Source organism: Ranitomeya variabilis, chromosome 7, assembly GCF_051348905.1.
Source record: "Ranitomeya variabilis isolate aRanVar5 chromosome 7, aRanVar5.hap1, whole genome shotgun sequence".
In the NCBI taxonomy this organism is placed as follows: Eukaryota; Metazoa; Chordata; class Amphibia; order Anura; family Dendrobatidae; genus Ranitomeya; species Ranitomeya variabilis.
Window position 1 is genome coordinate 35,512,388 of NC_135238.1, and position 22,454 is coordinate 35,534,841.

Sequence of the window (22,454 nt, forward strand, 5' to 3'; positions counted from 1 at the left end):
ACACTGTATAGTGACAAAATGCTGCTAGTCAGTGGTGGGGGCGGGGTTTCACAGAGCAGTTGACTAGGAGGCATGAGAGAACTAGTCTTGTAATGATAATCTCCTGCTAATAAAACACTGATTTTATTGAAACAACTCACAGCCTATTAAATGACACATAGTTGGAATCAGTATCACCACCTATGTTATGTTGCTCTTGTATTACATAGCAAAAACCTGCTGACGGTTCCTTTTAAAGGGGTATTCCCATCTCAGACAGTTATGGCCTATCTACAGGATATATCTCAAGTCTCACTTCTCAATGATAAAACACCATCTCGCACCTCAAGGAATGGAGAAGTAAGTGCCTTGGCATAGCGTTTGCTGCCAATGCCCTGGACTAGGTAAATATTTTGCTATTCTAACCTGTGAACCATTAGCACTCCATGAGTGCCATCAACCAATCCAATATTGAACACTTTTATCCCCATTTATATATATATCGTGTTTTGAGGAAAATACTGTTGTCATTGTAACTTTACCCTTTAACCCTCTTGGTTTTTTTTAAACTGAAAATAGGCATAAAATTGTAAATTTTTATACTTTATTTAATACATTTTTAGTCAACTATTTTATTACTCTAGCTTTACCCCAATCCATAACCATAATTCTATTCCTATCCCTATCCTTATCCCTAACCTCAATCCTATCCAAAAGCCTAACCCTTGCTAGGGTTAAAAAGTGTAAAAACCATCAAAGACGCGCTTCGTAATGAATGAAAGCAATTATTTAATTGGCTGCACTGCACGTGATTCAATACTGTCTTCATTCATTAGCTGCATTAGATCATCTTCTGTCTTCTTGGTCATTGCTTATGCAGAGAGCAGCAGTCATTCTACCCCACCCACCACAAAAAAAAAATACTCCAGAGTCTATCCATTTTATCCAACTTGTTGTTTCCTGCCTGTTGTCAGGTGCAATCCGTTTCTATAGGCAAAGACCCCGAGTTGGATTATAGTAAGTGGATGCAGGATTTTATCCCTCTGCTCTTGCTCAATTATCTATAAGACTGCGTAAAGGTAGAGTTCATCGCAGACAAACCATTGAATAATTGCATGCAAGGAAGTCAGGTGAAGGTGGTTCCAGTACCTACAATGCTGGCAGAATGCTGATAAAGATGATCAACTGAAAAAGAAGTGGACAAGTAACAAAGCATGAGAATTGAGAGAGTTCCTGAACTGGTAGGTGTAGGTGTGATTAGGACAGAAAACAAAATGGCTTTTTCACGTTTGGGTGAAATATTTTGTATCATAGCACCAATACCCGGCAGAGCCTATGGTTGGGTTTCAATGGCACTGTTTCTAAAATATGATTTTGATACCTCGGAGGAGTTTACCCGAAAAAAAAGTTGAAGTTATAACCTGTGGATGTCATTTCTACTAGCAAAAAATCCATTAAAAAAATCACTAAGTGATGAACCTGAAAATCAGCTGCTGTTTGTGGTCTCCCAATTAGCAAAAGATTAGGCATGTTGAAGTACAACATGTCCAATCCCTCTTTCACGCAACATTGAGACATTATCTAGACAATGGCAGTAAAATTAGCAGGTTTGCGTTTCTTTAATGTATGGCCAGCCTTATAGCAGAAGTAATTCCTGTAATACTGATGCCTATAGGCAAGAATATGGATCTGGAGCAGATAAAAAATATAAATACCGGTATATATTTGATTTCTTCATTAAAAATGTTAATAAAATAAAGTAAATGAATCCACAGACCATCGTAATCCATTAATGTTCTCTGATTAGTACATCGGAAATGGAGCGCTTCCAGTGTGCGGCGGGAAAGGAGAAAACAGAGCCGTGTATTATCTCCTACGAGCCGTAATAAAGTGATTAGAGCATTAGCTCATCCTGTTGAGATCTCTACACAGGTACTTCAAGCAGATAGTGAAATCGGCAAGAGCAAACGGAACAACCGGCTCGGCGGAGGACAATGCCGATGACTTCTTAGGATGCCTTAACATCTCCATTAATGTAAGTAAACAGGAAAGGATTAATCTCTGCTGCTGTGTGTGTGAGAAGTAGCCTGACTCTTCCCGTAATATCACAAACCGACGTGAATATTCAGAGGTTTGGAATTTTAAGTTTGTTTATTTTTACCAGTTTTGAAAATTGTAGAGAAAAAGCAATTGACTGTGTTTCTATGACCCATAAGGACCCTCTACGAAATATGACTGTAGGACTACCCTCCGCCCCAATTTGTAATGACTCCCGCTAACAATGCTGACAACCCTCCGCCCCAATTTGTAATGACTCCCGCTAACGATGCTGACTACCCTCGGCCCCAATTTGTAATGACTCCCGCTAACGATGCTGACTACCCTCCGCCCCAATTTGTAATGACTCCCGCTAACGATGCTGACTACCCTCTGCCCCAATTTGTAATGACTCCCGGTAACAATGCTGACTACCCTCCGCCCCAATTTGTAATGACTCCCGCTAACGATGCTGACTACCCTCCGCACCAATTTGTAATGACTCCCACTAATTATGCTGACTACCCTCTGCCCCAATTTGTAATGACTCCCGGTAACAATGCTGACTACCCTCCGCCCTAATTTGTAATGACTCCCACTAATTATGCTGACTACCCTCTGCCCCAATTTGTAATGACTCCCGGTAACAATGCTGACTACCCTCCGCCCCAATTTGTAATGACTCCCACTAATTATGCTGACTACCCTCTGCACCAATTTGTAATGACTCCCGGTAACAATGCTGACTACCCTCTGCCCCAATTTGTAATGACTCCCGGTAACAATGCTGACTACCCTCCGCCCTAATTTGTAATGATTCCCGCTAACAATGCTGACTACCCTCCGCCCCAATTTGTAATGACTCCCACTAATTATGCTGACTACCCTCCGCCCCAATTTGTAATGACTCCCACTAATTATGCTGACTACCCTCTGCCCCAATTTGTAATGACTCCCGGTAACAATGCTGACTACCCTCCGCCCTAATTTGTAATGACTCCCACTAATTATGCTGACTACCCTCCGCCCCAATTTGTAATGACTCCCACTAATTATGCTGACTACCCTCCGCCCTAATTTGTAATGACTCCCACTAATTATGCTGACTACCCTCTGCCCCAATTTGTAATGACTCCCGGTAACAATGCTGACTACCCTCTGCCCCAATTTGTAATGACTCCCGGTAACAATGCTGACTACCCTCCGCCCTAATTTGTAATGATTCCCGCTAACAATGCTGACTACCCTCCACCCCAATTTGTAATGACTCCCGCTAATGATGCTGACTACCCTCTGTCCCAATTTGTAATGACTCCCGCTAATGATGCTGACTACCCTCTGCCCCAATTTGTAATGACTCCCGCTAACGATGCTGACTACCCTTCTAATTTTTTATACACTTGGTTATTCAGCTATGCTGGGAACTGTAGGCCAAATTTATTTTAATGGGTGCCACGCTGTAGTTCCCCTGCACAGTCAGGTGGTCTGGGTGTGTGGCGGAGCAGGGGAACAACACCGAAGTGGATGCAGCGCTACTCCAGAACTGTTTGCCCTTCATTTTCAGATTTTATGGAGATTCTAAAAGAGTTGGCTAATCGTAAAGTAATGGCATCATCATCATATGCCAACACTTTATAACATGGGAAGATCCCTTTTAAATATAAGTTAAGATCCTTTAATTCAGTATTTGATAAATCAAAAAGTCTGATGCAGAGAGAGCACGGACAACTAGGAACTTAAAAGTTCAGGGTTCGTACCGGACAGTTAGTATTCAGTAGTAAACGCAAATCTGGACTTCTCCCGCAATGTTCAGAGTTCCGAGGAAGTCCGAGAGGAGAGAGAGAGAACGTTTACCAGCTCAAAGGTTAGGGTCCTCATTGTTTTCAACATGGTTTGGGTTCTGGTACAAGTATGGGTAAAGGTCTGGTACCCGAACCGATCTTTGGAACACAGTTTGGGTAGGGTACCAGAACCCGAACTTCCATGGGTCCGCTCATCCCTACTGACAACCCCTCCAACCTGAGAGATCATTGGAAGGGGTGATCAGTGCTCTCTACTGGTGGACACAGACAGATGGGGGCCACTGTGCATGAACAATATATGGGCCCTTTGCAGTCCAATAACTCATCAAAATGCGTAATTCCACCTGCTTTGGAGATGCACGTGGGCCCCTTTACCTCTTGGGCCCTTGCACAGGTTAACTAATGATATGTCCACTCCCGCTCCTCTCCCTTCACCAGCATCTACCACATAACCTGTTTTTAATGGAACATTTGCTAAAATTTGAACCCCCAAGTTTGAAACTCCACCCTTACTTATCCAGGACCACCCCCAAAACAGCAATTTTGGGGATAAATTGTGTTTTGTCCTCCCCCACTACACAGAAAAGGGACTTTGAAATTCTGACTGTTGTGAGCAATCTAATGGATATATTTTTCAAGAACAGTCCATCTGATTTTGGGTACAGATGTGCGCCTACATATTAATGATTTTGTCCCCTAATCTTCTCTGTCGGCAGAATTAATTAAGACGACAGTCCGTTAATTACCGGTACTTGTATAGGACTGTTATGTAAAATAGCCTTGACTCTTTACCTAGTTTTATCCTTTGGTTTCCTATTATTTGGGGAAAAAGGAAGGGTGATTAGCCAAAGCCATTTGGTGTCTTACCTAAAAAGCTGAATATTGTTTTTATATTTTTTTTTTTTACTTAAAGGAGATCCCGGTGGGAGGAATAAATAAATGGTTTAAGTTGGAACCAAGAACAAGTTCTTCAAAGGTTCAAGGGGACTGTCACCTTATAATAAAACTAATTACCAACCAGGTAAGGATGGAGAAGATTCCCATGTAGACCTCTGCGCCAGCAGCCATGCTTCCACCTATAGAGAGGATCAATATATGGGAACATTTTTTTTGGGGGTATCTGTTAAATACTGATCCAGCCAACAGCCATTTTTGACATTTGACTGTTTTAGTAGTCTTGTCCTTTAATAATAAAGTACATTGCAACATGTTTTGGAACTGGAAGTTTTCTCTTTATTTCCATACTGTGTAAAATATGGACTGTAGTCCGTATGTCGCTATACTCGCATGCAGACCTCACAAGGTGAGCGCATACGGAGTCTTTCTACTATACTGGCTCAAGGGAGCGCCCTTTATTCCTCCTCTCCTTCTTTTACATTAGTATTATTTATTTCTAAAGAGGACCACCAGGTCAAAAATGGTCATTTTTGTCTTACCTATTCGCTGCTCCCCATGAGTATTCTGTTTTTTCTTCTTTTTTTTATATTTAACGGTAATTTTGATGATCTTGACAAGGGGGCGTGTTTCACAGGGTAATAATGCAGAGCAGCCTAAAGTCACGCCCTAGAGGATCCTTTGAGCCACGCCCTGTTGGCAAAGACCATGACAATTTGGACTAAATAAATAGATCCATATCTTTGGAACTGTATGGCGGATTAAAGCAAAATACACAGAGGAGCAGAGGAATGAAATAACTGCAAAAATTACCACTTTTGACCTGATGATAGGTCTTGTTTAAAGGTGGCCATAGATGGCAAGGCTATATCACACATTAAGTTTTAGCTGTGTTTTTTTAAGCTTTTTTAATGCAAATTAAAAGCTGCTTTTTACAGTACCAGTAAAAGCTGTGAGACTTCAGAAATCTCATGTACACATTTGTTTGTTTTTTTCCTGACTAAATTGGAAAACTGCAGCATTTTTGCAACATTTTTCCCCCATAGAAAGTAATGAGAAAGTGCAAACACTTAGTTGTGTTTTTGCAGCGGTTTTGGTGAATAAAACTAAACTTTATTAAACATTTACTGTAGACAAATCACACAAGTAATCCGCACCAAAAACGTAGCAAACAATTCTGCCGTAACACATTCTGAACACAGCATTTCTACTGCCAAGAGAGGAGGTTTTGGCTGTTGAAAAAAAAAATGCTGCAAAAACACAAAGTATAAACATGGCCTAAGATTTTGAACTTGGTCATTTTAGTATTTCTCATTATCAGATGTATAATGGGATGTTTTCACAAATAAGAATGTCAGTAGTCACATTAGATTTGACTGGAAGTATAGTGCTGCATGAGGCAGAATCTGTTGGATCCCATTTTATGTGAAACCAAAAAGAAAATGGAAAAAGGTTCGCACAACGAGCTCAAACTCTCTGCACCAACCTCCTCACAGCTGAAATTGCGTTAATGTGCCACAACGGAATTCGGGTGCTCATTCAGAAAAAATCAAAGTCCAAACATGTGTATAAACTGACAGAAGGAAGAGCACTCACCATCCGTGCAAGTTGTCCAATCTTTATTGTGACATCAAGTCAATAGCAGGGCATGACAGGGAGAACAGTGGTTCCAAGAGACGACGGCCGTTTTGCGCTACCGCGCTTCTACGGGTCTTGATCAAGACCCGTAGACGCATGGTAGCGCAAAACGGCCATCGTCTCTTGGAACCACTGTTCTCCCTGTCATGCCCTGCTATTGACTTGATGTCACAATAAAGATTGGACAATTTGCACGGATGGTGTTTTCCCATTGTATGTGATTGGAGTCTGACTGGCCGTGGTTTTCATCAGGTAGTGGATTCCATTATGTGTTGTGAGTTCTGGTATAAGCAGCCACCTAACAATGATCTTAACTGGCTTATCAGTCCACAAGCTCATCCTAACAATGAATATCTAATGATGACCTTTGCTAACTTATCTGGCCACAAGATCATCCTAACAATGACCACCTAACAATGACCTTAACTGGCTTATCTGGCCACAAGATCATCCTAACATTGACCACCTGACAATGACTTTAACTGGCCTTTCTGGCCACAAGATCATCCTAACAAGGCCCTCCTAACAATAACCTTAACTGGCTGATCTGGCCACAAAATCATCCTAACAATAACCACCTAAATTACCTTAAGTAACTTATCTGGCCACAAGATCATCCTAATAATGACCATCTAACAATGACCTTAACTGGCTTATCTGGCCACAAGATCATCCTAACAATGACCACCTAACAATGACCTTAACTGGCTGATCTGGCCACAAAATCATCCTAACAATAACCACCTAAATTACCTTAAGTAACTTATCTGGCCACAAGATCATCCTAATAATGACCATCTAACAATGACCTTAACTGGCTTATCTGGCCACAAGATCATCCTAACAATGACCACCTAACAATGACCTTAACTGGCTGATCTGGCCACAAAATCATCCTAACAATAACCACCTAAATTACCTTAAGTAACTTATCTGGCCACAAGATCATCCTAATAATGACCACCTAACAATGACCTTAACTGTCTTATCTGGCCACAAGATCATCCTAACAATGACCACCTAACAATGACCTTAACTGGCTTATCTGGCCACAAGATCATCCCAACAATGACCACCTAACAATGACCTTAACTGGCTTATCTGGCCACAAGATCATCCCAACAATGACCACCTAACAATGACCTTAACTGTCTTATCTGGCCACAAGATCATCCTAACATTGACCACCTGACAATGACTTTAACTGGCCTTTCTGGCCACAAGATCATCCTAACAAGGCCCTCCTAACAATAACCTTAACTGGCTGATCTGGCCACAAAATCATCCTAACAATAACCACCTAAATTACCTTAAGTAACTTATCTGGCCACAAGATCATCCTAATAATGACCACCTAACAAAGACCTTAACTGGCTGATCTGGCCACAAGATCATCCTAATAATGACCACCTAACAAAGACCTTAACTGGCTGATCTGGCCACAAGATCATCCTAATAATGACCACCTAACAAAGACCTTAACTGGCTTATCTGGCCACAAGATCATTAATTGTTGGGAAGTGCGTTAGTGGAACTGAGAACCATCTCACATTTTGAGGAAACTCATTTAAGTGGAAATGCGAATAACAAATGTTAATCATTAGAGCCGCTAAACAGTTTTATCACGGAAAAAATCTGTTTTTCCTGTGCAGCTATTTCCACAAAAGATTGACAAGAAAATGAGCTTATCGTAAACATGAGATCTCTGCGTTCGTCTCCGGGGATTACATGACTTTTTAATTAAATCTCCCAAGCTTGTAAAATAGAGACATTGACGATAGGCAGCCAAGTTTGAAAAGTGCTTAATAAAAGAGCCGGTCTCGTTTTTAGTAGAAAGGTGTCACAACACTGACGCAATAACATACAGAGTGTCCACAAGGCAAAGGTGGGGTCATGTATAGGCGGTAGTGGCATAACATATGTTACATATCGTGCATCTTGCTCCTTTGCCATTTTATGGCTTATTGCATCGTACATATATCTTTATAGGACTAATAAAGAAACAATTTGTCCTTCCTATGTATACATGATGAGTTTCAGCATCGTGCCACAGTCCCATCTCATAGAGTAGTTTCTGATGACTCCATTGATATCTGAGTACAGGGAGCATAACTCCAGTCTGTATGCATGGATCATTCTGCCGTCTTACAGTCTGAAGATGTGGTATGTTGGATTCATTTTTAGGTTTTCACATAGGTAAAGTCGTTTAGTGTTAGAGATGAGAAGCCATAAGAAAAAGGCAAAGATCCAAATTCTCTGCGTGTTAAAGATGCATCTTCATAGGAGCTGGAGCTTCCAGATCTACAATGATCTACACAGCCTTAGTTAAAGGGAGTGTTCCATCTCATAACTGATTGGCAAATGCACAGCTGACTTAGTGCAGCAGCCTCTTCATTTTCTGGATTGATGGAACTCCCAAGAGGTCAGACTCTCAACAATAGGCCATCACTTTCTGAAATTGGAATCACTGGGATCCAACCATCAATCCTGAGACTGAAGGTGAACACGCAGCAGCTGGGTGATAGGGAACTCCCCAGGGCACGCCATCAGTGCTGCGGTCATTCCATTCCTTAAATCACAGGGGGCTCTAGATGTCAGACCCCAGTAATAATTAAAGTGGTTTTCTGTTTAAAAAAAAAAGCCTCTTTCCTTCTCACTGATTGGCTGCAGCGCTGTCAATGTGATGTCGGCATTGCAGACAATAACTGACACCAGGACTCAGAGCCGGACCCAGGGAGGGGGAGGAAAGTTCAGCTTGTTTGTTTCTTTAAAATAAACTGCAACCTGGAGACCAGTGTTTTCCAAAATCTGAAATGATGACCCCAAAGTTATACAACTTTTTTTTTATTGCAAAAAATTTGATTTGACTTCAGTTGATATAAAGTTTTTTTTTTTTTTAGAATATTATATTTTCAAGCATTTTTTTTTTTCAAAGGTGAAATGTACCTTTTATTGGCACTATTTTTGGTGCCCATATGGCTTTCTGATTACTCTTTATTCCTTTTTTTTTTTTTAAGATGACGTGATCAGAAACAGAGTTTCTGCTATTTTGATTTCTTTTCTGTCTTAGTCCTCAGCGTATAGAATAAATATTTGCATATTTTATTGGTTCAGACAATTAGACTTATGTTGTTATTTTCTAGATTTTTTTATTTTGACAATGGGAAATTTAGACTATTATTTTTTTGGGGGGAGGGAGGAAATATATTTGTTATATGATGTATGTATATGTATGTGCATATATGTGTGTGTGTATATGTATACATATATATATATATATATATATATATATATATATATATATTATTTATTACTCCTTTTTAGGGAACTTGAACTTGTGATCTCTTATGCAGTCTATTGTATAACTGTGTTTCATAGAAGACCAGTAGACATGCTGGAGCACATAGGTATAATAACATAGCAGACATGGGAGGGTCTACCATAACAACCCATCGGCCCCCCATTCATAACCTCCTAACCAGTCACCATTGAAAACAGTATCTAAGAGAGGCTAACTCCCATTGCAGCAGTTACTCTCAGCTGCTGGCTCCTGAGACCCCTCCATATACTAAGTACAAACATCCTTTATAAATATACGTTAGATGTTGCTAGGAGGTTAACGTATTAAATTCTGGCAGTGTGCAGCTGCCACTAGGGGGAGCTTGGGAGCTTACTGCATACAAGTCCCACATTGAACGCAATAATAAAACAGTATGCAGCTCCCCCTAGTGGTGACTGCAAGCTGTCAACATTTTTACTATCTAATTTTGTTTTTCAATTAATTTGCACACAATGATAAAACTTTGAATTACATTAAATGGTGTTAAGAACTGAATATTTTCTTAAACCCTATTACATTCCAATTGGCAGATCAGTGATATAAATGTTCTATTGGGCCTAGACATCAGAAGGAAAAATTATATTCCGCATGACTGCTATTCATGGCCGATCATGCTGCTTCCAACCAGTGAAAAGTGGCAGCTGCACACCCCCATCCTTCATAGGAATTTATTATCCAAGTGTATGGGGTAGTATTAGAAAATTGCAATTACCTGCTGTGTTTTCCTGTTTGTACAAATGTTATTCGTGTGCATAAATCACATATTAGTTTTACCCTGTATCACAACGTGTTATTATACTGACAGACGATGGCGGATATTTGCAGCGGGGCTGATGCTGTAATTTAGGCGCTCCTGATGTTTTATTCACCTATAGAATAAACATTAATTGGAAATAATTTGTCTTTATCTGTGTCAGTATAAAATATTGGTAGGAGTAACGCACGTCTCCATGTCATCGTAGAGCGATGAAACGATGATTGATGCGGCTGTACCCGCCATGTATGCTCTCGTTCCATTTGCGCCACCTTAATCCGAGCCTGACTCGACGCGTCTGCGGTTTGAATAATGCTCTTAATGATTTGATGCGGGAGTTAAACGTCTGATCGGCTCGTGTTTTCCTAGGAAGCAGGTCCCAGCTGTAATCCAATTCTGCAAATATTAAAACAAATAGCACGGAATGAATATCTGAATTAACAAATGTGTTGCAGAGAGACACGGCGCTGAGCAAGAAGGCATCTGGCGCGGTGATTCACGAAATGCTACTCGCCCAGCTGCTACAGTACGAACACAAGCAGACAGAGGTGAGCGGACAACTACCTCGTCTTCACCATCGTACCGGAGCTGTGGAGGAGAAAAGTGACCGACAACAGGTTTATTAATAAATGTCTCGGCTTGGAACATGTCATCCAGGCAGAAATTGACGTCAGGATCCACACGTTCTCTAATTACTGTGGGTTCTGCGTCAGAGCTGTTAAGCAAAGAGTAACCGTCTCTTTAATTTAATTTTCCTAAATCAATAGTACATATGGAAGCTTAAAGGGAACCTTTCAGTAAGTTCAACCCTCCTAAGCCGTCTATATGGGCATGTAGGTCATAAGAAGCTGAATAATATGACACCTTGATGTCTGCAATCCGACGTCTTATTCCAGAGAAATCCACTTTTTTCTTAATATGTAAATGAGCTGTTAAGATCTATGGGCCGGACATAGATCTCCCCGGGAACCTGACCCCAGGGTTTATATTAAATTAAACTTTACTAGTGTAAGACACATAGATTAGGAGAGCAGACTGTCAGTCATGACATGTCTTACAGTACTAACGCCCCCTTTAATTTTGCAATAAGTTCTGGATCAAAATACTCAGGGAGATCTATGTCCCACCCATAGATCTTGACAGCTCATTTGCATATTAAAAAAACAAGGATTTCTCTGGAATAAGACAATGAATTGCAAATATCAAGGTTATTCAACTTTCTATGACATACGTGCCCATAGAGACGGTTTAAGAGGATTGATTCGACTGACACATTTTCTTTAATAATATATCTTATTAGATAAATTTGCTTATTTCTTCTCCTGGACTGATCTTTCATTTTCAAAATTCACAATTTACGGGTAAAATCTGTCTTCAGTGAATATAGATAATCTCATTACTGAGATAGGAGATGACAGTTGGTGCTCATTAGCATCTATGGAGAACTATCACTGTCCTTTCAGGGTAACTTGCAGCAGAATGTCTGTCATTGCCTCTTTCTCCTCCCCCTCCATAGATTTCTAAAAGCACCAACTGTCCGCTTTAATATTAATAATGAAAAAGTCTGTCTTCATTGAATACAGATTTTCGCCCCTGCATTGAGAATAAAAGATCAGTGCAAGAAGAGAAAGAAGCAGATTTCTCTGATAAGATATATTATGTACGATTACTCTTTAATGCCCAATAGGTGATAATTTGCTAATTCCTGATCATCCAACCAATCCCGAGAACAAGGCTCATGCATGCCTCAACTCAATTCATTGTCCGTGGGACTATTGAGATAGCACTGTAATTCACGACAGACCTATAGACAATGAATGGGGCTCAAGTGGGGGCCAATATTTCGTTCATCAGAGCCTTGTTCTCAGGAGCCTGTGGATAGATGATGACTTCCTAACAAGGGAATAACCTTTTAATTAGTAAGCAATAATTAGTTCTGCCAACCAGAGCAGAAAATCCACTACCTGCTCCCATGACCATTCCACCAGAAGGGAAATTTATAAAAGTAAAATTATTTAAAGGGGTTGTCCACTACTTGGACTACACCTTTTCGAATGACTTCAGCTCCTGAGTTTGACGTCACTGGACCAGCACTGGGGTAGGAGGTGAGGATAAGTTTTCAGCTATTCTTGCTAGCCGTATACAAGTGATCACCTTGTGACCGTGGTACCCTGTGGCCAGTGCTGAAGACTGTGTGTTATAGTAATTAAGTAATTTATTGTTTCAGGTTGAATTTTGGAACTGGAAGGGGGAAGTGAGCAAGCACGCGTACACGCTAATGTCACACCATAGCATGCAGACGGACATCTCATTTCTACAACAGTCCGTCATGTAAGTATTGGGAATTTGTTATTCTCAGCCCACTCCAGACCATATTCTGTATTTTGAACCTGTCTAAATGCAGAGTAAAAAATGTTATCTCCTCCCCGGTAACCTGAAATTTGATTTTTCTTTTACACAAATCTGTCTTTTTACTAGAGCAATTCTCCGACCCCTTATGTGGACACTTTCATATTAGTCAGGGATGGAGGGCACGTTGTTGTAGGACCCCTCTTGGCTCTTGCTAGACATTTTTTTGACTCAAAAAGGCAGCTTGGAAACCTATTCATCTCCTACCGTTTTGTATCTACTGGCCCAATGCAAACCATACTTAGAAGCCCAGTTCAGTTCATTTGTAGGCAGCTCAGATGCACACCGTACAGGTTAGCGAAGTTCCTGCCAGATAGAACAAGTCCAGCATCTCAAATAAGAGAAAAACATCAAGCTTTATTTTGGATCCAGATTAAAATCCGACAGACAAAAAGTGTTGACGTATTTCAGGCCTTTAAGACCATTGTCTCATCTTCCTAAATTGGTAAAATTGCAAACTGTTAAAAATCAAGCAACTGTGCAATATACCTCTTATTGGGAGTTAAGAACGGAGGGATTTTTAACTCTATAGTTTACAGCTGAAGGTTACCAGCCATCTATGCAGTTTATCAGCACTGGCTAGTCTCCTAGGCAAAGAGCACGCTGGCAAGCTCCTTGCTATACAGCTTGCCAGCGCTGCTCTGAAATTAGCAGGATTGCCTCTGTCAGCAGCATCAGAGAGTTCACAGTTTGGGCCAGTGGCTCAGTCATGCCACCAGAAAGAAGTGTGTGTCACTTCAAAACGCATCGATTAAAACTGAGTGTTTAATAGTACTTGCCGTCTTCAATAATCGGCAGTGCGAAAAGAATCCACAAATTCTCCATATCTTAATTTCATCGGTTTCACAACCCATGGATCCGCAGCAGCTCAGCAACGTTTTCTGATAACTATTTTGATTGTTTGGCGGATAAGACCCTATTTACGCTACTTTCTCCCCAGTTTTTTTTACCATCACAAACTGTCAATCATTGGAAGCTCACCACCCCTTGGCAAGGAGGAATCCAAGAAGCCGTGTTGAGAAAACTCCTCAACACACTTGCTGGCAATAGTTCTCATGCATTTAAAATAAAAACCAAACAAATGTTTCCATGGTTACAGACTACAAATAAACCGTGTGTAGTCTGATCCTGCTGTCGCACTCCTTTCCATTGTCATCCAGAGAATAACGAGAAGTAGAGGACAAGTGAAAGGAAATGTGATGGTAGGATCAGAATATACAAGCTTCGTCTTCAAGAATAATGAACGTGCTTCAATTTTTATAATAATACAATAAATAAAATTGGTTGCAAATGCGGGATGCCAATTATGTAGCCAACGGTAAAATACAGAACAGGGTTTGCTACTTTTATACAAACTTTGGAACTTTCTCTATTACCATATGTTAAAGGGAATCTGTCACCGGGATTTTGTTGCTCCATCTGATAGCAGCATAATGTAGGGGCAGAGACCCTGATTCCACTGATGTCTCTTACTGGGCTGCTAATAAAATCACTGTTTTATGTGCTGCAGATCTACCAGTTCTCTGAATTCTGAGTTCTGCATAGCTCCACCCACACCACTGATTGGCCGCTCTCTGTGAGCACTGTGCATAGGCAGAAAGCTGTCAATCAGCGGTGGAGGTGGGCTTATACAGGGATCACTAATTTTCGAGTGATTATTCTCCTGCTGATAAACTACAGAAAGCAACCCAGTAAGTGACACATTACTGGAGTCAGGTTATCCATCCCTAAATTATGCTGCTCTCAGATTTGGTGGCAGAAACTCAATGAGAGTTTCCCTTTAAAATAGATTGTAAGAAAGGAGGGAGTCGATGAAAAGAAATAAATTACGGGCAGGTTGTACTGATGGATTCAAAGGGAGAATATGACTTTAGTAAGTAAAAAAAAATTGCTTTACGGGTGACACATTGGCATTGAGGCACGAAGTAATTTCAGGAGAACTGCTGATCACATAGATACTTGACTGATTCTTGCTTTGAACATTTTATATTGTTAGAAAGTATATCTTGTCTCCGTTCCAAGGATCGTGTGTGGAGCTTTTATTAAAGTCATTGAATGGCATCTAAAGCTGGTGAAAGGAAATGTCAGAGGCCATTGATTCCCATAGTGCGGCATAACGGGCAGAGCGCTGGCACATTCATCTAATCCTCTCTAAGAGCAAAGCTTGATACTTATTGATCTGTGAACCTGAAGGGCTCTTACCATCTCCCACTAAAGACTCTGGAGTTTTATTATTAGATCTCAAGTTACTTTGTCTCAAAAATGTCAAGTCGCTATGATTAAAGAACGGTATAATGGGAAAAATTACCGGGAATTAGGATGTATGTGGAGCTAAAGTGGATTACTTACTCTCTTATGGGATTTTTCTTGTCCGTGCCATTAAAAAAAAAAAATTGCCAGAATTGCTGTTTTTTCATTACCACACCTATCCAAAATAATACAATAAAAAGCAATTAAAAGTTGTTTATACCCCAAAAATGGTACCGGCAGAAACCTCAACTTGCCAAACTAAAAACAAGCCCTCACTTGGCTCCATTGGCGAAAAAATAAAAAAATTTACTGATTTTTGAAAATGGAGACACAAACCAATTTTTTTTTATGTTCCTATTTTTTTTTTCTCCACTTAAAAATAAAAAAATACAAAATTGATATTACCGTAATTTACTGATCTAAAAAAAAATCAGGCTGCCGGACCATTTTGACTACATAATGAATGTTGTGAAAAGAAAGCCCCAAAAACAATGGCGGAATTCCGTTTTATTTTTTTTCACCGTTTCGCACCATTTGGATTTTTTCTTGCCTGATTTTTTTTTAGTACATTGTATGGTAAAATAATTGGTGTTGTTTAAAGCTACAACCTGACCGACATGAGACAAACCTAGGACTATTTGGATGGAAAAAAAATGGTTCTTGGAGGAGGGAGGTGAAATTAACCAAAGCGTAAAAGTGACAAATAGGAAGGGGTGAAAGAGGGAAAAAACTCGGAGTTATAAAAAAAGGGATTGTTAACCTGTGACATGTTCATTACATGGTGTTAAGAACACAATATCAAGTCCAGCAAAATAGCACTTAAAGGGGTATCATCACAGACAGGATTACAATGAAATACAACACATCAAAGCCGGACGCAGATAACGCAGGTTTACACCATCGACAATAAGGGATGAGCAAAGCTCACCCTGTCCAGTGACTAATGCACTGAGCATGCTCAGAACACTCTCCTATAAAAATCAATGATCATTTTCACAATATCGTTGTCTAAGGTCTATGTGACTGCTGTGAAGCTTATTTCTAAATGCTGTTATAAAAAAAAGAACCAGTAAGATGACTGACCCCATAATTACAAGTGCTTCTCACTAAATCACTAAAGTGAAACTCATATATTATATAGAGTCATTACAAACAGAGTGATCTATTTCACGTGTTTATTTCTGTTAATGTTGATGATTATGGCTTACAGCCAATGAAAACCCCAAAGTCATTATCTCAGTAAATTAGAATAATTAACAAAAAACACCTGCAAATGCTCCTAAGCTTTTAAAAATGTCCCTTAGTCTGTTTCAGTAGGCTCCACAATCATGGGGAAGACTGCTGACATGACAGATGTCCAGAAGGCAGTCATTGACGCACTCCACAAGGAAGGTAAGCCACAAAAGGCCATTGCTAAAGAAGCCGGCTGTTCACAGAGTGCTGTATCCAAGCATATTAATGGAAAGTTGTGTGGTAGAAAAAGGTGCACAAGCAACCGGGATAACCGCAGCCTTGAAAGGATTGTTAAGAAAAGGCCATTCAAAAATTTGGTGGAGAAAAAAAAGCCACCGCACACAGATGTATCCAGGACATGGGCTACAAGTGTCGCATTCCTTGTGTCAGGCCGCTCATGACCAATAGACAACGCCAGAAGAGTCTTACCTGGGCCAAGGAGAAAAAGAACTGGACTGTTGTCAGTGGTCCAAGGTGGTGTTTTCAGATGAAAGTAAATGTTACATTTCATTTGGAAATCAAGGTTCCAGAGTCTGGAGGAAGAGTGGAGAGGCAACAATCCAAGCTGCTGGAGGTCCAGTGTGAAGTCTCCACAATCAGTGATGGTTTGGGGAGCCATGTCATCTGCTGGTGTAGGTCCACTGTGTTTTATCAAGACCAAAGTCAGCGCAGCCGTCTACCAGGAAATTTTAGAAAACTTCATGCTTCCCTCTGCCGACAAGCTTTTTGGAGATGGAAATGTCATTCTCCAGCAGGACTTGGCCCCTGTCCACACTGCCAAAAGTACCAATACCTGGTGTAAAAACAACAGTATCACTGTGCTTGACTGGCCGCAAACTTGCCTGACCTTAACCCCATAGAGAATCTATGGAGTATTGTCAATAGGAAGATGAGAGACACCAGAGCCAACAATGCAGACGAGCTGAAGGCTTCCATCAAAGCAACCTGGGCTTCCATAACCCCTCAGCAGTACCACAGGCTGATCACCTCCATGCCATGCTACATTGATGCAGTAATTGATGCAAAAGGAGCCCCGACCAAGTATTGAGAGCATTTACTGAACATACATTTCAGTAGACCAACATTTCAGATTTTGAAATCATTTTTCAAGCTGGTGTTATAAAGTATTCTAATTTACTGAGATAATGACTTTTGGGTTTTCATTGGCTGTAAGCCATAATCATCAACATTAACAGAAATAAACACTTAAAATAGATCACTCTGATTGTAATGACTATGTAATATATGAGTTTTACTTTTTGTATTGAAGAACTGAAATAAATTCACTTTTTGATGATGTTCTAATTTAGTGAGAAGCACTTGTATGTACAGAATTATAAAAAAAAAACTGCCAACAAAGTAAAAAAAAATTTATGTAATAATTTTAAAGTCCGTACTCATAGCAAACTACGCTGATCTTATTTTCTCTCAAACAGAAAATGGCAGGCGTTCAGCAAACACCACCAAGTGCAACCTCTGGATTACAGTTATCTGCTTGGACTTCTTAAGAACATTGAAGAACAATGGGATCCGACCTTATGTACAAGAGAACTGGTATCAGCTTTATGTATAAGCTGTGATCTGTCTGTCTATCTATCTATCTATCTATCTATCTATCTATCTATCTATCTATCATCTATCTATGTGTATATTATCTATCGGTTATCTATCTTTTTATCTATCTATATCATCTGGGAATGGATGAGATGAGTTACAGGGAAAGTGCCAATGTCTTGTCAGATAGGGCCTGGAGTACATAGTGAGTGAACCAAAAGGTTCAAGGTGAGCACTGCCACATTCTGGGGTGACCGAGGTGAGGAGACCGAGTATGGAGATGGCGAGATCCGGAGCATAACTGACTAATAGATGGAGTGGCCTTCCCGAAACGGGTCCTAGAAGAGAACGCCTAGCCATGAGACTTAGAGCTTATAATGTCGGAAGGTAATGGGCCTTAATCAGGACTGAGTAGGTGGGATGCGGAACGTGTCCCGGGTGGGGGTTTCAGAGCAATCAGCATTACCGGAAAGAGGACGTGGAATCGCAGAGCAAGTAAACAACACTTGTTAATCAGGACTGTGGTGTTAAAGCCGGTTGTAGTGAAGTAGTGAGAAACGAGCCGTAGAGTGCACTATTGACTACGGCGGAAGGACACTGTGTGGAAAATGCTTCAACTTGTAAAGGAAATGTCCATAAGACTTTGCACCCACTATCCCTTGTATATAACAATGATCAAGTTACCTTTCAGTAAAGCGTTTTTTTGTTGAATGGCGGTCTCCCTCATTGAACTGTGAAACATCTGGTCCTGGCAAACCCACAACATCAGATACATGTGACCTGCACGGGCGTAGAGCCCTCCCAGCACAAGTCCACACACCCAGCCAGGACCCCCATTTTCATGTAACGTTTCGTGGCATAGGAGGTACCACCCCACACCACGTTATAGCTGCATAATGAGTTAACTGAGAATCCGTCAGTCACCTTGCCATGATGGGCTGAGAGTCAGTGTGTAACTCTTTTCTCCGTCTTTGTCTGAGCTCCTCTCAGCTAGTTTATGACCACAGATCACACTCTCAGCTAGTTTATGACCACAGATCACATCAAAGTTAAAAATTGCAAAAATTTAATTAAGCCCAAAATACATACATGGAAGTAAAAAAAAAGGAGAAAAAAAATGTCTAAAAAGACAAGGACAACTCCCGTTAAGTTCACTGTTATTAAACTGTATACTAATTCCCTGCAAAGGCAAAGTGGCTTCTTGGGGGCACCCCTGGCAGCGAAACCCTGTGCCCCTCGCTGCCAATACATGCATTGTCAGAGGGAGGCTTGAAACTTTGAAACTCCTATAAATGACCTTGAAAACCATATTTCCCCGTTTTTGGCGGTGAGATCCTATCTATATACAGCACATCCGCGGTATTGGCTAGAGGCATCGCCAGCGAGCTCTGCATCCAACATCGGCCCAGCAGCACAAATTTGATTTGTGACTTGTTTGGAAATTCACAGCCAAATCACACATGTTTGTAAAGCGTCACGTATTTAGTACACAGTCATGTGGAGCATGCCTGGAATCTCTATATATCGATTTATCCCCTGCCGGGTCTACATTTATATCTATTTAGTTTGTTTTTCCTCCATCTCTAAACTATTTGGCCAGAAAAAGAGCAGTTTGATCTAGATGGGAAATTCAGAATGGATTACATTTTTCTATCGTCGTTAGATTTTCCTCCTTTTTTTTAATAATTACGACTTATTGAAGGAGGTAACGGAAAACGGACACATTTAATTAGAGAAATCGAAACCTGTACATTTAGAGTTCTAATTCAATTCTGTCTTATTCGACAATTGTGGCGTTTCGCTGAACCCTAGAGATATGGTATCATTCCTCATTCAGATTTCCATTTTTCACATCATTTTGCCTCTGTATTTTTCACGGATAGAACAAGGGCTACTCAATCATGGAGTCATATCCGTGGGAGCTCCTACAAAGTGCTATTAGTGAAGCCCCTGAAGGTCCATTTACGCTGCAAGATTATCATGAAAGAGTGTTTTTAGGAAGTCTTGTTTTCCGAAAATTGTGAAGTGTAAATAGGCTACTAATCACCTGACCAACAGGCAAAATGCTTGTTCGTTGGGTGAAATGATCTTTTGGTTTACGCAAAATATCATCATTCTCGGCAGCGCATGGTTCTGTGTAAACAGGATTCTAACTGCTGAGAACAATGGCAGCCTGTGCACACAGAACAATCTATTACAGATCAATCAGTGAGCATTTCGAGTGCGGTCTGCCTGTGCGACCATGCTAGTAATCGACCAACGAATGGCAAAAATGTTACCGGTTGGTGATCATTTAACACTTCACATTGCATTATATGAATTAAATTTTATCATTATCACACCCATATCATGGCCACCATACAGTACGATGCCCCCCATGTAGTATGTTGCCTCCAAAGATGCACCCTCACATAGTATGATGCCCACGAAGTACATTCGCCAAACACAGTATGATGACCAAAGAGAACCCTCAACAAAATCTGATGATGATCTGCAACCTGAGGATGGATGGAGTCATGGACAAGAATATAGGGTGAGGGGCTCCATTTACAGATTTACTACATGAAAGCCAACTGGTGATTGTTCGTTTAGTAGGGGATATAAAATGGGGTTCCCCTTTAAGCACTCTCATCTATTATTGCTCCCACAATGTCCATGCAGTATTATTAGAATGTTCATTCATTATTCTGTGTCCGTTACTGAAGGAGGAGAATTTGGCAGAAAGCTTCACCCTCTTCACCGAATATAGTCTCCTTCTCCTGAAGAAACTGAGGGACAACTTCCCGGTGCTGAACACAACCGTTATCGGACGCCTGGAATTTATGTTAAGGTAATAAAACCCTAAACGAAACACATGACTGACCCGATCATCCACATATCTTTACTAACTATTCGGTGGTGGTCATGTGTTTGGCACAGGTGCCTCAACCAGATCCAGAACATGCAAGCCTTTAAGACGGTGTGCCCTTTCCACAATGAACTGCACCTGGAGATCGCCACTGTGCTAAAGGTATCCGTCTGTCTAGACACTAAGGCTATAAAATGGCCAAGTGGCCATGTTTGGTGAGCAAATGGTTTTATTTTGTGGTAGAACAAGTGATAAAAGGGACATCTTAGTAAATCCTTGAATAGATGGGTGACAACTAGTGATAACACCTTATCCCAGCACGTTCGCTCATCATTAGTGACATCTAACTTGGCAGCCACTGAAAGACTTTTCTGGACTCGGGCACTGTTAGACGTTCCTTAAGATATTGGGGTAGGAGAACCGATCCCTGGAACCCTCGGAAAGAGGGATCAAATGCTCACAGGATCAAGTTCCTTAAGGGAATGACAAAAAAGAAGGTAAAACTTAATAGAAATGTTTTAAAACCTATTTAAAAACTATCAACATTTAAATCAAGCTTAAAACCCTTTTTTCAGTTGAAAAGTAAAAAAATGGAAAAAAAAATTACGTATTTTTGTCGTGTCTGTGAAAGTCCAATCAATAGAAAAATAAAATTATTTATACAGTACTTTAAAAAAAATCAAAAGACAGAATTGTCATTTTTTACAGTTTCCCCATAAATACTAATAAAAAGAAATCAAAACATTATATGTACCCCAAAATGGAATCACTAAAAATGTCTCAGATTTTTATTTATTTTTTTTACAAAGTTTTGAATTTTTGTTAACCATTAGAATATAATACAAACCGTTTAAGTTTGGTACGGCCGTAATCGTATTGATTGAACAATCATATTGCATGGTCTTTATTACCATACAATGAACACTGTAAAACACAACCCTAAAAATAATGGTGGAATTCTGTTTTTTTTTTTTTTTTTTTTTTTTTTTTTTTACAGTTTTCACTCCAGATATATATTTTTTTTCCAATTTCAGTACATTATATGGAAAAATAAGTGGTGTCATTCAATACGACAACTAGTCCCACAAAAAAAGCCATTATTTGGATATGTTGATGGGAAAAGATAAACAATTATGACTCTTGAAAGGAGGGGAAGAAAAGGGAAAAAATGAAAAAAAGGAAAATGGGCCGATGCAAGAGTTTGGCACCCTTAGAGATATGTGCTCATATAACTATGACCAAGATTTCAAACCTTAATTAGCCTGTTATGGTTATGGCTTGTTCATGATCACCGTTAGGAAAGGACCGGTGATGTAAATTTCCCAGCTTTATAAAACCCAGCCTCCTCTAACGCTATTCCAAAAAACAGCAGCCATGGGTTCTTCTAAGCAGCTGCCTAGCACTCAAAAAATGAAAATGGTGAAGGCTATAAGAAGTTTGCAAAGTATTTTCAAGTTGCCCTTCCTCAGTTCCAAATAATTAAGAAATGACAATTAAGAGGAACAGTGGAGAACAAGATAAGGTCTGGAAGATCAAGCAAAATGTCAGTGACAGGTGCTCGTAGGATTGCTAGAGAGGCAAATCAGAACCTCCGATTGACTGCAAAAGACCTTCAGAAAGATTTAGCAGATTCTGGAGATGTGGTACATTGTTCTACTGTTCATAGACAGTTGCACAAATATGGCCTTCATGAAAGAGTCATCAGAGGAAAACCTC

General features: G+C 40.2%; 1 protein-coding gene across 2 annotated transcripts in view; it reads left to right on the forward strand.

Annotated features, from left to right (window-relative positions):
- Nucleotides 1–22,454, forward strand: part of BAIAP3 (BAI1 associated protein 3) — a 292,957-nt gene that overhangs the window by 227,697 nt on the left and 42,806 nt on the right. For both annotated transcript variants that reach the window (XM_077274813.1, XM_077274812.1), the window contains exons 11-17: nucleotides 1,912–2,014; nucleotides 4,732–4,839; nucleotides 10,900–10,992; nucleotides 12,672–12,775; nucleotides 17,773–17,890; nucleotides 20,596–20,720; nucleotides 20,810–20,900. In XM_077274813.1, the coding sequence (XP_077130928.1) occupies nucleotides 1,912–2,014; nucleotides 4,732–4,839; nucleotides 10,900–10,992; nucleotides 12,672–12,775; nucleotides 17,773–17,890; nucleotides 20,596–20,720; nucleotides 20,810–20,900 (742 nt within the window). The remainder of the gene's footprint in view (nucleotides 1–1,911; nucleotides 2,015–4,731; nucleotides 4,840–10,899; nucleotides 10,993–12,671; nucleotides 12,776–17,772; nucleotides 17,891–20,595; nucleotides 20,721–20,809; nucleotides 20,901–22,454) is intronic.